We start from the raw sequence: 15,702 nt of genomic DNA, 5'->3' as shown, positions 1-15,702 counted from the left end.
CCAGAATTCTGCCTGAGGAATTCTTGAATAGCTCTGGGAGTTGTGAATCCAAAAACATGGAAAAGCATACTTTTGAAGTCAATGTTATTTTTATCCATGTTCACAATAGGTGCATATCTTTAGTAATTTTCTATCATTTTATACAGTCTCCGCTCACACACAATTTAGAGATATTTCACATATTAATTTTTTCATTGCCACTCAAAGACTTTCAAACCATGAATAAACACACTTGTTTACACAAGAGTTAATAAGTACATTTACTAGAACTCCCAAAAATTTTTTTATTGCACTTGGTCATTAAACCTCTGCTGCAAAAAAAGAAATAGTTTACAATGGTCACTGCACTCAAATCTCCATACTAACAGAAAGAAGTCGTATTGATCTCACAATGATCTTGTGTCAACAGTAGCTACGGTTGTCCTTCATGGTACATCTTATCTTTAATGCAATGTTTTGTAATGTATGATATTTTGAGGCAAATCCAGCCCTTGAGGGCTGACTATTGCCTTCGCAACTGCCAATCCAGAGGTGAAAAGAGGAATTTGGAAGAAATTGGAAGCTGCAGGGACTGCTAGACAGCCACTTGGGGAGATGCAGTTTGTTGCCCTGGATGGTCAACAAACCTGAAGTCTTCTACACATCTAGAAACATAACTAACACAGTAATGGTTGTTAGGATTTAGACTAATACAGCAGTTGGAATCCTCTTGGTGTAACATGCTGTGTAAACCAGATTACATCATCATCTAGTGACTTGTATATTTAATTTAGATTAATTGAAAGCTTTCTCTCCTTTCCTTCCATGTTCTGAAACCTCCAAGGGTTGAACCTTTGCCCTGGGAAAGCCTTTAGGAGTCTCAGGATGGGAGGGGGCTTTAATAGCCAAAAATCACTGCCATATCACTGCTAGTGGTCCTCATCCTAGCAGCAGTGATCCTGTGGCATTTTTTGGCTATTAAAGGTTCGGCCAGCCAGCCCCAATCCTAAGGCTCCCTCATGACAAAAGGGAACCCCAGGGAGCCTTGGAACCTGAAAGGGATAGAAAGCTTTCAATTAGTTTAAATGAAATATTATGATTGCCAGATAATATCAACCTACTCATACAGTATAAATTTGCACAAGAGGATTTTGGTCAATCACAAATCATATTAAGATTCCCCCCCATGACAAAGAAAAACAGGCTTGTTTCAGTCACTGCTTAGAATTATTAAATATCTATCCTTTAAGAGGGAAATCATAGTTATGAAAGCATGAATGATGTTTTTGTAGAATGATTCACAAAATAATAAAATAATCATTACAGGATTTGCTGGAGGAACATTTAAACCAGGTGGGGGATGGAACACCTGCAGATAGTACTTATCTGCACGTTTGGAGCATAGTGAAAGCATTTAAAAATAAACATGTCTTCCACATCCACCTTTTTTGACAGATATTCTTAAAACTATGTTTCTTTGGCAAACAAGCAAACAAACAACCCACTAAATGTCATACATCTACACAGGACTTAATAGGAACATAACACAATCAGGGATAAGTAAACGGTAAATCTAAAAAGCAGTATAACCTAATATGATATTTGACAGCTGCAGGCAATGAAAAATACTAAAATGCTGTTTAATGAATACTGAACTTAGTAGGGAAATGAATCAACGTGATCTATGTAGAAGCCACACCCATCACTGTAAAGCTATTTTAATAATTACATCATAAATACCGGAACACTGAGTTGTTAGGGCTTATCATACAGCACATTAGTTAGACAATGCTTTAGGGAAGAAATGGACAAGGAATTCGTTTATACTGACTGTCCATGATAATGTTCCAGCCCAACATGATTTCTGAAATGCTACAAATACAATACTCTGCAACCATCTGTCTCTTCCACAAGCACAATTTTCTGGCAGCAAGGAAGTAACCAGAACACATTTCACAATATCCCAGATCCTTCATTTTAAGGGGTGTCACATCACTGATGGATATTTTCAAGCCTCACAAGTCAGAACCTTTGGAATTAATTACTGTAAGTCCCTGTACATTAAAAGATTTGTCAGTCAGTATAAGAGGCCATGTAATTCAGCAAGATTTGATTGCACTGCAAAGCTAATTTTGTATTTCAGAGCCAACACTCTCTCTACTATTATCTGAAAAGAATGCATACTTTTACTAATAAATCCTTGCAAATGCTTAGCACAATCCTTTCAGCTGCTTTGGCCCCACCCTCCTGAAATGCAATTGAAGTAATTACGGGTATAGGTTAGAACTGTACCACATATCTATACAACACAAACATTCTAGAAGTAACAGCGTATCACTAAAAATAAGGATTTATTCAAGCCAAATTTAATCAAAGGATGAGAAAACTAAAAGCATTTTCCTATTAATTTCCTTTACTGAAACAATTCAAAACCTGGTTTCCAAGCAATGACAAAAGGCAGCTATGAGAGATCCAGACACTGCATTTCAGTGATGAGAGACAGACACCTATCAGAATTGTAACTCTACCAGAAATGACTCAAATGCTAGCAAAAGCCTTGACAGCATCCTTTTGCATCCACCCACCCAGCACCACTTTCACAGCTTAGCTTCATTGGATTTGTTCTCAAGTTGCATATCTGATAAAAATTATATGCTAAAGAAATGTGTGGGATAACTGAATTACCCATTCACATAAAGAGTCATGTGCTTTCATGTCATTCATAAAAGTCCTCACTGAAGGAACTGTACTCCCCCTTTTTTTTTCTGACAAAACTGCATGGAATAAAAGGAAATTTTACCTGCATGAAGCACGGACACCCATAGATGAAGGTATCTCTGTAAATGGACTACTTGTTTTTGAAAGAGCCATCAAAAATAAAATGGCACAGTGGTCGAGATAGCAGGGAACATGAACGGAAAGAAAGCTGCTGGCTGTTCCTGAACACAGCCAAGCTTTGTGAAGAAGCAAGAGAGAAAAGGAATTTGCCTCCACCACCTAGCTGCAGATGCACAGCACTGCATTGCAGGTAAATGGCTTGCAGCATCATTGGAGAGGGTTGATCACAGCTGATTTGCTTCCTGCAACATTTAACCACATTCCAAGTTACCAAAGATTCAGTTTGCTCCTCTGATATTTGCCAACTTCAAAATTCTTTCTGAAAATATTAATTTGGTTGTTCCTTCCCCTGAATGGAACTCATCAGCTTCCTGTTTAATAACTTATTTCTTTCGAGACTTTCAGGAAAACCTGCATCACAGTAACTGATTTTGATTACAGAAGCTCTATCACTAGGGCAAGAAAAAGATGCTGGAGTGCCCAACTTAGCAGTACTTCTATAGGTGCCCAATTCTAGGTATACAAAAACCAATTCTATGGAAAATAAAGACTAAAGATGTAAACTTGTTCATAATCTGAGTACGACAAGGTTCTCTATCTTTCAGGTAACATTTTAGTCCAGTCGTGTCTGACTCTAGGGGGCGGTGCTCATCCCGTTTTCAAGCCGTAGAGCCAGCGCTTGTCCGAAGACAGTTTCCGTTGTCACGTGGCCAGCGTGACTAGGGAACGCCGTTTTGCCTCCCCACTGAGGTGGTACCTATTTATCTACTTGCATTTGCATGCTTTCGAAGTGCTAGGTTGGCAATGAGCTGGGATAAAGTGACAGGAGCTCACTCGGTCACATGGATTTGATCTTATGATTGCTCGTCTTCTGACCCTGCAGCACAGAGGCTTCTGCGGTTTAACCCACAGCACCACCACGTCCCTGTCTCTCAAGTTAATCGGAAAAGAGAAAAAAATCTGGACAATAACAGAGACAGGTCCAAATGTGATTCCTGGCTAGACAAGCTATTTCTGAAATATATTCATCCTTTTGTTTCATGCCAGCACTTTGGTACTTAACCATACACAGTAACAACAAAGAAACAATGAGCTACAAAACCCGAACAATAACACATCTGACTAGGTAAAAAGTTGTGTGGGACTGAAAAGGTGGAAAAAAGCACAGATGAAGCAGAAGCATCAAGGATGTATTCACTTACTTTGTAATGCCTGGACAGAAATCACAAGATATACAGCTTCTGTCTCTGCTGATAATACTCACTACAGAGGAGGAGGAAAAGGAAGTTCTTGCAAATACGTGAATCAGTCTGGCTTCAGATTGAGTTTGCCATTTTCCACACAGCCACCTGCCATTTCTCCTCTTGAAAATATCTGCTTGCAAAGAACTGAAACCCATGGTGCAGGGCACCAGATTGAAGCCTTTTATTGCTCAAGGATCTACATGTCACTAAATGCCAGAACAAATGGTTACACACAGGTAATTACTTTGGCGCTCTGGATGGGATGGAATGCATGCAAGGGAAGAGCAGAACTCTGAGCCTAACTAAACACAAACTGCCACTTCTTGAGTATAACAGCAATCTAAGAGAGTGCCAACAAACCAAGGCATGTTCTATGAGGAGCCAGGAAAAAACCAATAAGGCCCATGCAAGAAATGGAGAGTGATTTTTTTTGCATATGCAAACAAAATAAATCAATGGCTAACTAACTGCTAAGTGATGAGGTACTGGGATGCATCTTGATTGTACAGTAAGTGTGTGACCAGGCACAGAACCCAGCATGTTGGCAATCAGCTGCAGCAAGTAATACAAACCTTACATGAACACCAAGAGGATTCTGTCCTTTGATAATAAACAACTTAACTGTGGATACAGTAAATGAACATTTGCTTACTATATCCATAGCTAAGTTAGTAGTGAAACTGTGAGGTAAGGCATACAGTAGGTGTGCACGTTTGTAGCATTATAGCAATTAGTCCCCAAGTATCATTATATTGAGAGAAGAAAATCAAGATACTTGGGACTCTTAACACATTCAGACTTTGGTGCAGAAATGGTTGGAAGTTTCCAACAGCTGAAAAGAATATGAATACAGTGGTGCCCCGCATAGCGAGGTTAATCTGTTCCGGATTAACCTTCGCTAAGGGAAAACATCGTAAAATGGATCCAAAAAACCCATTGGAACTCATTAAACAAAGTTTAATGCGTTCCAAATGGGCCCAAAACTCACTGTTCTCCTATGTTTTCCCTTGTTCGGGCAGCCATCTTGGGTGTACCGGTGGCCATTTTGAGCGTCCCGGTGGCCATTTTGGGTGTACCGGCGCCCATTTTTTGTGTTCCGGTGGCCAACTTGGGTGTACCGACAGCCTTTTTTGTGTTCCTGCGGCCATCTTGGTTGCACCGGCGGCCATTTTGAGAGTCCCGGCGGCCATCTTGGGTGTACTGGCACCCATTTTTGTGTTCCGGCGGCCATTTTGGAAACGCTGAACAGCTGTTCCCCCATCGTAATGCGAGCATGCCCTCACATTAGTGATGGGGAAATCCGCATCACAATGCGGATTCATCGTTCAACGGTGCACTCGTTATGCGAGGCACCACTGTATACTCAACAATATGTTTTTTTGTTTATTTAGTCGTTAAGACATGTCTGACTCTTCATGACCCCATGGACCAGAGGATGCCAGGCCCTCCTGTTTTCCACTGCCTCCCGGAGTTGGGTCAAATTCATGTCATCGAAGCTTGGTAGCTTCGATTTCACTGTCCAGCCATCTCGTCCTCTGTTGTCCCCTTCTCTTCCCTTCACACTTTCCCAACATCAGGGTCTTTTCCAGGGAGTCCTCTCTTCTTGTGAGATGGCCAAAGTATTGGAGCTCAGCTTCAGGATCTGTCTTTCCAGTGAGCACTCAGGGTTGATTTCCTTCAGAATTGATAGGTTTGATATCCTTGCAGTCCAGGGGACTCTCAAGAGCCTCCTCCAGCACCACAATTCAAAAGCATCAATTCTTTGGTGATCAGCCTTCTTTATGGTCCTGCTCTCACTTCCATACATCACTACTGGAAAAACCATAGCTTTGACTAGTTGGACCTTTGTCAGCAAGGTGATGCCTCTACTTTTTAAGATGCTGTCTAGGTTTGTCATTGCTTTCTTCCCAAGAAGCAGGCGTCTTTTAATTCTGTGGCTATTGTCACCATCTGCAGTGATCACGGAGCCCAAGAAAGTAAAATCTGTTACTGCCTACATCTCTTCCCTTTCCATTGGCTAGGAGGTGATGGGACCAGTGACCATGATCTTAGTTTTTTTGATGTTGCGCTTCAGACCATTTTTGCACTCTCCTCTTTCACCCTCAATAAGAGGTTCTTAAATTCCTCCTCACTTTCTGCCATCAGAGTTGTATCATCTGTATATCGGAGGTTGCTGATATTTCTTCTGGCAATCTTAATTCCGATTTGGGATTCCTCCAGTCCAGCCTTTCACATGATGTATTCTGCATATAAGTTGAATAAGCAGGGGGACAATATACAGCCTTGTTGTACTCCTTTCCCAATTTTGAACCAAACTGTTGTTCCATATCCAGTTCTGACTGTTGCTTCCTGTCTCACATATAGATTTCTCAGGAGATAGATAAGGTGGTCAGGCACTCCCATCTCTTTAAGGACTTGCCATAGTTTGCTGTGGTCCACACAGCCAAAGGCTTTTGCATAGTCAATGAAGTAGAAGCAGATGTTTTTCTGGAACTCTCTAGCTTTCTTCATAATCCAGAACATGTTAGCAATTTGGTCTCTAGTTCCTCTGCCCCTTCAAAATCCAGCTTGTACTTCTGGGAGTTCTGGGTCCACATACTGCTGAAGCCTGTCTTGGGGGATTTTGAGCATAACCTTGCTAGGGTGTGAAATGAGTGCAATTGTATGGATGTTGAATCGTTCTTTGGCACTGCCCTTCTTTGGGATTGGGATGCAGACTGATCTTTTCCAATCCTCTGTATACTGTAATGTATATCTCATTCAGTTATGCAGCCAAGCCTCTTTACTGTTTTGATGTGCTTTTATCATTAATTAATGTGCATTTAACATAAACTCCTCCTTAATTTGAAACATATCCGATTATCTCCATGCCACCGAAACACACACAATCATTTATTCTCTCATACACATGTAAGAAATCTGTGCCATTTGTAGCAAATGCTAGGATAGGATTCCAAGTACTGTACCAAGAGACAAGATCTGGGATGAGCAACCTCAGTGGAGACAAGGCCTTTTTTTCAGATTTTCTGTCACCTCAAAGGACATGATTGCAAAAGAAAGAGGCAAAGGCAGAGGGGTTTGGCCCAACATGTTTACCTGCACAATGATTTTTATTATTATTATTTTGACTGAGAAAGCCCTACCATGCTTTCCCTTAATTACTGAGTAGGGTTCTTAAATGGATTGTTGCACCTAATGCTTTGAATATGGGGGGCGCGTGCTTCTGTTTACCATCTTTTGGTGTGGTATTGGTTTGATCCTTTTTAATATTTGCATACTTATTGTTATGTATTGTCATTTAATATTGTAAGCCACCTTGGGTCCTTCTTAAGGAGAAAGGCAGGTTAAAACATTTTAATGACAACCATCACAACCAATCAGAAGCTGTGGATTACTGCAAATACAGCAGGTAATACAGAAGGAAAAAAGAGGCCTAAATGATTATATTAGTACATGTAGAGAAACATTATTTAAGATGGTGAAAATGGATGGAAAGAATGATCTTAATTCAACATGGGCATGGCTAAAACTGGGGACCATTAAGAAAGAAACCAAAAGCTTGATTTTTCTGCAAAAGAACAAGCACTCCAAACCAATGTGATGAAAGCTAAAATTCAAGGAATTAGTGCTAACAGCAAATGTCAACTCTGACAAGAAAAAGATGAAACTATGGCACACTTCATATGCAAATGTCCAATGACTGAAAAAACAGATTACGAAATTAGACATGGTAGAATGCCAAAATTAGTGCACTGGTCATTATGCAAAAATTATAACTTGCCAGCCTCTAAAAACCCATGGGAACTTCAGGTAGAGAAGGCGTCAGAAAATGACGAAGTCAAGATCTTATAGAACTTCTGGATCCAAACTGAAGACACCCTGAACACAAAACACCAGATACAGAAGGAATAGAATGAAGTAATGTCTGGATCATTAACATTGCAATTTCAGGGGATGCCAAAGCTGAAAATAAAGAATTGGAAAAACAACCAAAATACAAAGACCTGGCAATCAAAATATCTTGCTTGTGGATGAAACATACTTCAGTGGCTTTGGGAACAATATTAATAAATTTCACACAGTATAATAAACAGTTGCAGATCTCAAAAATAACACCATCAGAGCTACAAAAACCAGCACTATTAGGAACAGCATACATACTGCACCAACATTTAACAGGTACTTAGGTTTTTGGTTAAAATTTGTATCTGTTATATAACACCAGTCAATGCTTTTATCATTTTGACTATGTCTGTTATGTTTAAATAATAATAATAATCTTATAAACTAGTTTCACTCAGTAAAGTGGGTTAAGGCCCTGGCTTTTTGAAATGGCAATCTCCATACCATGCTACAGAGTAAACCTTCTGGAACTCAAATTTTTATAACTGATATTGCACAGAGGTCAGGCATGAAGATGCACTGTTCAAACTGAAATGCTTTTTGGAGTGCAATCTTTATTGTATATGTAATTTGTATAGTCAACAGGGTTCAATGCAGAATGCCTACAACCTTGCATCTAGTTATTCGTACCCCAGTCCCTCTAGTGCAGTGGTCCCCAACCTTGGGCCTCCATATCTTCTTGAACTTCAACTCCAGAAATCCTGGCCAGCAGAGGCGGTGGTGAAGGCTTCTGGGAGTTGTAGTCTAAGAACATCTGGAGGCCCAAGGTTGGGGACCACTGCTCTAGTGCATAACTAGTAGCAGAATAACACTCTTGGATATTTGATTGACTAATGTAGACACAACGGGTTTTTTATACATACCTTTATATATTTGAATTACATCATGCTGTCTTGAAAAGTACACATGTTTTCCTAGATTTTCTGTGTTTGAAAGCATGGATGAGACAACAGAATCTATAACCCATACTGAAAAATAAGTTGAGCTTTTCTTCCTAGGTAAAAATCTTGCTTCCTCGCTCTCAGACATAGCAGTAAACTGTAATTCTAATTTCATTAAAGAAAATATTCTGATTAGCTTAAAATGATAAAACTTCTACTGAATAAGAAACAGGGGGTTATTTGATTTATTTTTAAAGCTTGGCTGTAGTTGTACTAGAGAATAAATATAAAAATATTTTGCTCTTTACATCTTCAGGAAAGCCATCCTCAAGATAAATGTTGTTATCACACTCAGTGTAAGACCAATGAAATGATGCACTGATTTACACTCCCATGGTACCTACAGACTACACTTCCATCCAGTTATAATAATTAACTTTCCTACATAGAAATCTCCTATATGGATAAAACAAAATGGCAATTAACATTCATGCATTTCATTAACTACTATGTTGCACTATGTATGAAGATGGTGTGCTTCCCAGAAAGATTTGTCAAGAAGCATTCAGGTATTCAGGAATGCCTAGTATGCAGAAATTTAAGGCTTAAGGGACTCTCTCACTTCTCTGGATCTAGAAAGCAAGACAAATGAGGCAGGAAAACTAAACACTACAGCAGTAAGAGAACAGGCTGTTGGCCTTACACTTGCACATTTTTTCCAAATCATTTGGTAGAGTGATGACTTGGCAGAACACTCTGGCTGAAATTCTGTTGCTTTATGTAGTAAGTCATACCTAGAGGCCCACTGAATCAGTGAGGATTTCATGAGTCAACTACTCTGTAAGTTCCACTGATTCAATGGGCCAACTCTATTTGCAAATTACCATGCCACATAATGGGATTTCAGCCAATATGCTTAGACCATCACAGAGTCTGGTTACATTCCACAGCAACTGGATGAGAACCAGACATCATCATATTTAGGGGTATAGTATACACCAGTCAATATGGAGCCATGTTAAGCCGGTACAAACCTATCTTTCCAATGAATGTACAATTGTCAGGAAGTTGCAGCCAATCTGGGCTGGGAAACATGTGGCACACATATTTTCCAATACTGTTACATACATGTAACTAAAGGCGTGTCATAGAGAAAACACCAGCTATGTATCAGCACCAGTACTGTCTGGGAACAAACACAGAGGCCAGAAGGCAGAAAGTGTGGGTTGTAGTGATGACAAGTTGTAATTCCATGAATATAAACATCCTCATATAAGGCCATTAATCACATCCATTTTTTATCTTATCCTTGAATGCCTTTGAGTTATTGAAAAGAAATCTGGCATATATTGTCATCGAATACCACATACTATATGGTTTTACAGCTTACCAATAACTATTTGGCCAGTTATGAATAAGATTTACCACTAGACAGCGGCATTTCACAAAAATTGATTCTTTCCTTCTTTCAGAAGACAGATGACTAACATCTGTGTATGGGCAGTTGGGCTAGGAACATATTCTATGTGCTTTTGCAGTGTTGTTTATTTACATATTTCTAATGAAGCTCATCACTATACTCAAGAAGCCCTTCAATTAGGGATGTGCCCTAGCATTAGAAAAGTGTCCAAATGAGACAAGGCAGAGAGATTTGTATGTTACTATAGCAAATATGGAGTGGTTCAAGAAGCCCCCATTTCTGCTTGGAATGGATAGGGCACCACTCCAAAACACTGATCTTTGCTCCAGCATTTGGATGATTAAAGTACCGTGTTTCCCCAAAAATAAGACAGGGTCTTATATTAATTTTTGCTCCAAAAAACGCATTAGGGCTTATTTTCAGGGGATGTTTTATTTTTTTCATGTACAACAATCTAATTTTTTTCAAATACAGTCATGTCATCTTCTTCTGGTTGCTGCACAATGGTGGAGGGTGGGATTTCGCTTAACTAAGGCTTATTTTTGGGGTATGGCTTATATTACGAGCATCCCGAAAAATCATACTAAGGTTTATTTTCAGGTTAGATCTTATTTTCAGGGAAACAGGTTACTAAATTTAAGAAAAAAATTGTATTTGGCACCAGTTGCTGAAACAAAAGGAAGTAGAAAGAGATTGACAGCTGAAGCCCCAGTGAAAGCCAAAAACCTCTCCTGGAATCACCAACTCACACTGACCTCAACAGATTCTATTTGTTTCCCATCATCAAAATGAGCTATCCTTCCACATCCAGGCACAGCAAGGGGAGGGAGGCATATAGCTTATTAGAACTAGACACATTCTACATATTTCTTGACTTTTCTTTTAGATAGCTACATTAAGTCTTTATTACACTTAGGATTGTGTGTGTGTATGTGGGATGGATGACTGACTCCCTTGCGCAGGCTTTGACTGGACGGGTCAAAGTAGTGCTAAGGGACAACCCTCTTCACTCACCTTTTGTTTTCTATTTTCTTTTCTTTTTTAATGCCTGCTGTTGATGGATGGAAATGGGATTTATGGAAGTAGGGAGTTGAGCAAAGAGTACAGTAAATAGGTCTGGGAGGCTAGGTAGGAGGGAAGGAAGCTGCTAGGAACTTTCCCTACAAACTGAAGGTGCACCACATTCCTAAAATTAACCATGCTGCATAGCACCATTTCCTAGGCTATAGACCTATTTTCCATGCATTTATCAGTATCTCTGAATCCAGAAACATACAAATAACTGCTGAAACCCGAGCATAAATCAGTTCAGACTACCTCTACATTAGTTTGGAGCGGGTCAATCCTGTAGATCTAATTGATGGTGTTTATACAGCAAATATTTGGATATAAATTCAATACAACAGTATTAACACACACCTACTTCCCTTCAATCATTGACAAATCTGTACACATTAATACATTGGTTGCTGAGAATCATTCCATAAAAGGAGACATCATTTGAAGCAATTAGCACTAGCTTGTGTTTGCTATAAAAAAAGAACTCAATCCAATAAATTATGGAACCTATTTCAAGGTTCTCAATACTACTGAAAGATTAGTCATCCTAGATATGAGCACATTTACTACTGATGTAAGCAACATTAATTGTGCTCCTGGCATTTTGGCATGAAGAACGTTATCTTTTACTCCTCTCTTTTTAAGTGCAAAATTCGGTCAAGGAACTTTCCTAGAACATTAGCACTGAATGAGAAGCTACTTTGATCATATATGTTACAAAAGCTATTCTACTAAAGGTACTACATTAAATTATAAAGGTATAACATTGTAAGTATATGACTGTAAAGCTAGAGTTTGGGAGTTCAATTCCCACTTGACAGGGACTGGACTCGATCCATAGAGTCCCTTCCAGTTCTGTAGTTCTAAGATAATTCTATGTTATGCTACAGTTAACCAAGTCCTCTAAGATTCCCCAGGAAGCATTCAATATGTGCACCAGCTTCTAATATAGAAAGAAAGAAATGAAGAAGTTTGGAATTCAGTTTCTAATTATTGCTAATTTACTGCAACAGTATAGTAAATCTTTGATTCCACAGACCTGCAATGGTATCAGGGTCCACTGTATGCTGTGGCTGAAAATGCAGTAATAACTCAATTGAAGCAATGAAACTTATACAGGTGTTGCCTCACCAAATCCCTATTGAGTCAATGAGTCTAACTCTAGCTGTGACTGATTGCTGGATTTTAGCCAGTATCTCAAAGTGGAGTTCAAAGCAGAATCAAGTAATCTGGATTTTAAGAATCACAATGCTGATGTTAATATGAATATAGAAAAGACCAGACAACCATTTAGCCCATAGCTGCAATGCAGAGTGAAGTAGCTTCACACTAATCAAAGGCCATCTGCCAGAGATATGAGAATCTTGTGCTAGCTACAAGCTGTAAAATAATCCTCTTGGTTTCAGTATTCAAATTTTTTAGGGCTGCAGTTTGAATGGAATAATGTTCTGACAAAGTATGTGTTTAAAAATTATTAAACATAAGCATAAATTGCTGAAAATATTATGAAGTGCTAGCTACCAGCAATTAGATCTACAGAGTGACTGTGACATCATCTGAATATATATTCATATGTAAAATAAGTATGTTAAAACTGAAAAAATGAGTAAAAAATTATCCTGTTTAGATATAAGTTCCAGAGTACTATACTATCATAGTACTATTCTATCATAGTTGTATGGTAGGCACATTAGCAGCTTAAAAAGGGGCAAGAGAGCACTCTTTGAGGTAGTAATTAAAATATTTGAACTGCCTGCTGCTTTTAAGAAGGTACTTTTATAGTCTAGTAAATCATATTCTATAGCTCACCTATCACTTGTTCATTAAGATTACCTACAAAATTAAACATTCAAAGGGCAACGTACAACTTAAAACTTTTCTCATACTTTTCAAGATTTTAGAGTTCAAATTTCCTAACTGGCTCATCATAATTCAAACGGTCATGATCCTGCAACTACATACCTGCAAACCCAAGATTGACCAATTCTGTTATTATATTGAAATGAATAGTTTAAACATTATATATGTACTACACTCACTCTATTTCACATTCAGACTAAAAAGTACATAAGCATTAACTGATCTGCTCAGTGTTCAGAACTTGCCTGCCATTATATATCCATTTATATATTAAAACACAAAACCCAGTTAATGGAGATATGAGTAATAACCACAAATTCTCTAAAACACCACTTGCATTTCACAGAATCAAAATGCACTAAACGATACTGAATTGTACTCACATTATTTGCAAGATGCAACAGGTACCTGTCATTTTCAGAACAGTTTGCAGTACGCTTTTAACATTGAGGCTGCCCTCAGAAATGGGGAAGCAGCAGAGATCTCTTCCTTTCTCATACAACAAACCTGTAAAGCCCACTTCTTCTCATCACTTCGAGAGCTATTGCCTATAATAGTCTCAATCTAGCTTGAAACGTTGGGGGAGTCACACTTACTTTCTCTGGGCCTTTTCTTTCTTGGCTTTGGTCCTTTTTTTCCGGGCTTGCAAGGCTAGCACTGGGGAAGGACAGGAGAAAAGAAGAAAGGAGAGCCAAGAAAGAGGATCATTGTTAGCATCACCGGGCTTCACCCTTTTTTCCCCTCAGAAACAACATTAACCCAGGGATAAACTATGAAAGAGCCACGTGCTTGAACCCGACCCACTTAACCCCCTCGCTCTCTCATTAACTAATAGCGTCGGGGGGGGGGGGAAAGCAAGGCTCTGATGCCACTCTCTTCACCGGCGGTGGGGGGGGAGGGGCAAAGGGTGGGAACCACGAGCTTCATATTTTCGGGGTTCCAAAAAACGGGTAACTATTGTCTGTCAGTAAGAAGTCCAGGAACAGGGTGCCCGAAATAAAACAGAAACCGGCTCGCGGGTACTGAAACCATACTGGAGGAGAAAGAAGCCCCCCACCCCGCGAAAAGTCAAGGCTAAACCCCCACCAGGAAACTAAGGGAGCGGAAGGGAGTCGGGGGAAGGCGACCGTTTTGTGACCAGAAAAGGGAACCGCCGGCGGCAGCGGGGAGGGGGAGACGATCAAAGGATTCACGCACACTCACCTTTCCGCTCCATGGCGGCCAGAGACGGCAGCCCCCCCGACCCCCCACGCGTGCGCTCTAAGGACCTGCCCTGCGCCTGCGCCTGATGCGGGCGAGCCGGTCGGCGCGTGCGTACGGCCGGTATCTTCGCGCGCCGCTGCGCGCGCCACCAAATCTCCTCCACGGCCGGGCTGTCACTTCCTTCCGAACTGGGACTACTGAAAGAAGCCCCGCCCTCCAGCTCTTCCGAGCGTTTGCGGCACCGCCCCCTGCTCTGCATGAGAGCCGGGAGCCGCGTGTCGGGCGCCTCTCCTGCCTCCCCTTGTCCCATGGGCGGAGCGCATGCGCCTCCGGCTTCAGCCCCTGTCCTTTCTCCTTCCTGGCTTCGCCGGATTTAGTAAAATCGGGGAGACGGCGCCACGTAAAACATGGGAGCAGTGGTGATGGGTTGTCGCTGACTTGGATTGTGACGTGTTAGCCGCCGGTCCTAGGGTATAAGCGAGTTTCCAGTCTCGCCATAAAGCCGAGATGGGAAAAATCAGAGAGAATGCAGTTTAACGGAGTGAAAACAAATAAGCAACGCATTCCGTGGATTTTTCTTTTTTTCGCTTTCCTGCGCCATTGGATGGCGCGCTAGCGAGCGGCAGATGAAATTATGATCAAAGGGTGTAAAACTCGGGAATTGCGATTGAAGAGAATTAAGGCGGTGAAGGCTGGGCGTGGTGTAATTTGTGGCACAGCTTCTGACGTTTTCCTAGATTTAGGTTCGGTTTGCTGCATTGATAGCAGTCGACTTTCCTTTCAAGTTCTAAACCAACGGTGAGAAATGTATGGGTAAAGGTAAAGGTTCCCCTTGACATTTAGTCCAGTCGCTTCCGACTCTAGGGCGCGGTGCTCATCGCCATCTCTAAGCCAAGTGTTCGTCCGTAGACAGTTTCCGTGGTCACGTGGCCAGTGCGACTAGACACGGAACGCCGTTACCTTCCCACCGTGGTGGTACCTATTTGTCTACTCACATTTTTACATGCTTTCAAACTGCTGGGTTGACAGGAGCTGGGACAAGTGACGGGAGCTCACTCCGTCTCCTGGATTCGATCTTAGGACTGCTGGTCTTCCGACCTTGCAGCGCAGAGGCTTTTGCGGTTTAACCTGCAGTGCCACTAACATATAAGTTTCCATATACTGTACTGTATTGTTAGAGAGAAAATCCCATCAATCTTATTCAGGACAGGCAATGGTGAGGTATGATTTTCAGTCCGACAAATTCTGGAGGTAGCTGTTCCCACCGTGCTCTAAACCCGTGAGCTATTCAGCAGTTCTACACACTGAGTTTCAG

At 40.7% G+C, this 15,702-nt stretch overlaps 1 protein-coding gene across 8 annotated transcripts in view; it reads right to left on the bottom strand.

Moving 5' to 3' along the window:
- Positions 1-14,712, bottom strand: part of SRPK1 (SRSF protein kinase 1) — a 40,401-nt gene extending 25,689 nt beyond the window's left edge. For 4 of the 8 annotated variants that reach the window (XM_020795103.3, XM_020795118.3, XM_020795110.3 and 1 more), the window contains exons 1-2: positions 14,388-14,712; positions 13,781-13,841 (exon numbers count right to left, since the gene is read on the bottom strand). In XM_020795103.3, the coding sequence (XP_020650762.3) occupies positions 13,781-13,841; positions 14,388-14,697 (371 nt within the window). In that variant the 5' untranslated portion in view covers positions 14,698-14,712. Of the gene's footprint in view, positions 1-2,779; positions 3,448-13,567; positions 13,842-14,387 lie in introns of those variants that run through there. The other 4 variants (XM_078392750.1, XM_078392752.1, XM_020795127.3 and 1 more) reach the window with 3 other exon arrangements.
- Between the last annotated feature and the right edge of the window lie 990 nt (positions 14,713-15,702).

Source organism: Pogona vitticeps, chromosome 4 (assembly GCF_051106095.1).
Source record: "Pogona vitticeps strain Pit_001003342236 chromosome 4, PviZW2.1, whole genome shotgun sequence".
Taxonomy (NCBI): domain Eukaryota; kingdom Metazoa; phylum Chordata; class Lepidosauria; order Squamata; family Agamidae; genus Pogona; species Pogona vitticeps.
Note: the sequence above shows the minus strand (reverse complement) of the source record. Positions and strands in the feature narration are given on the sequence as shown.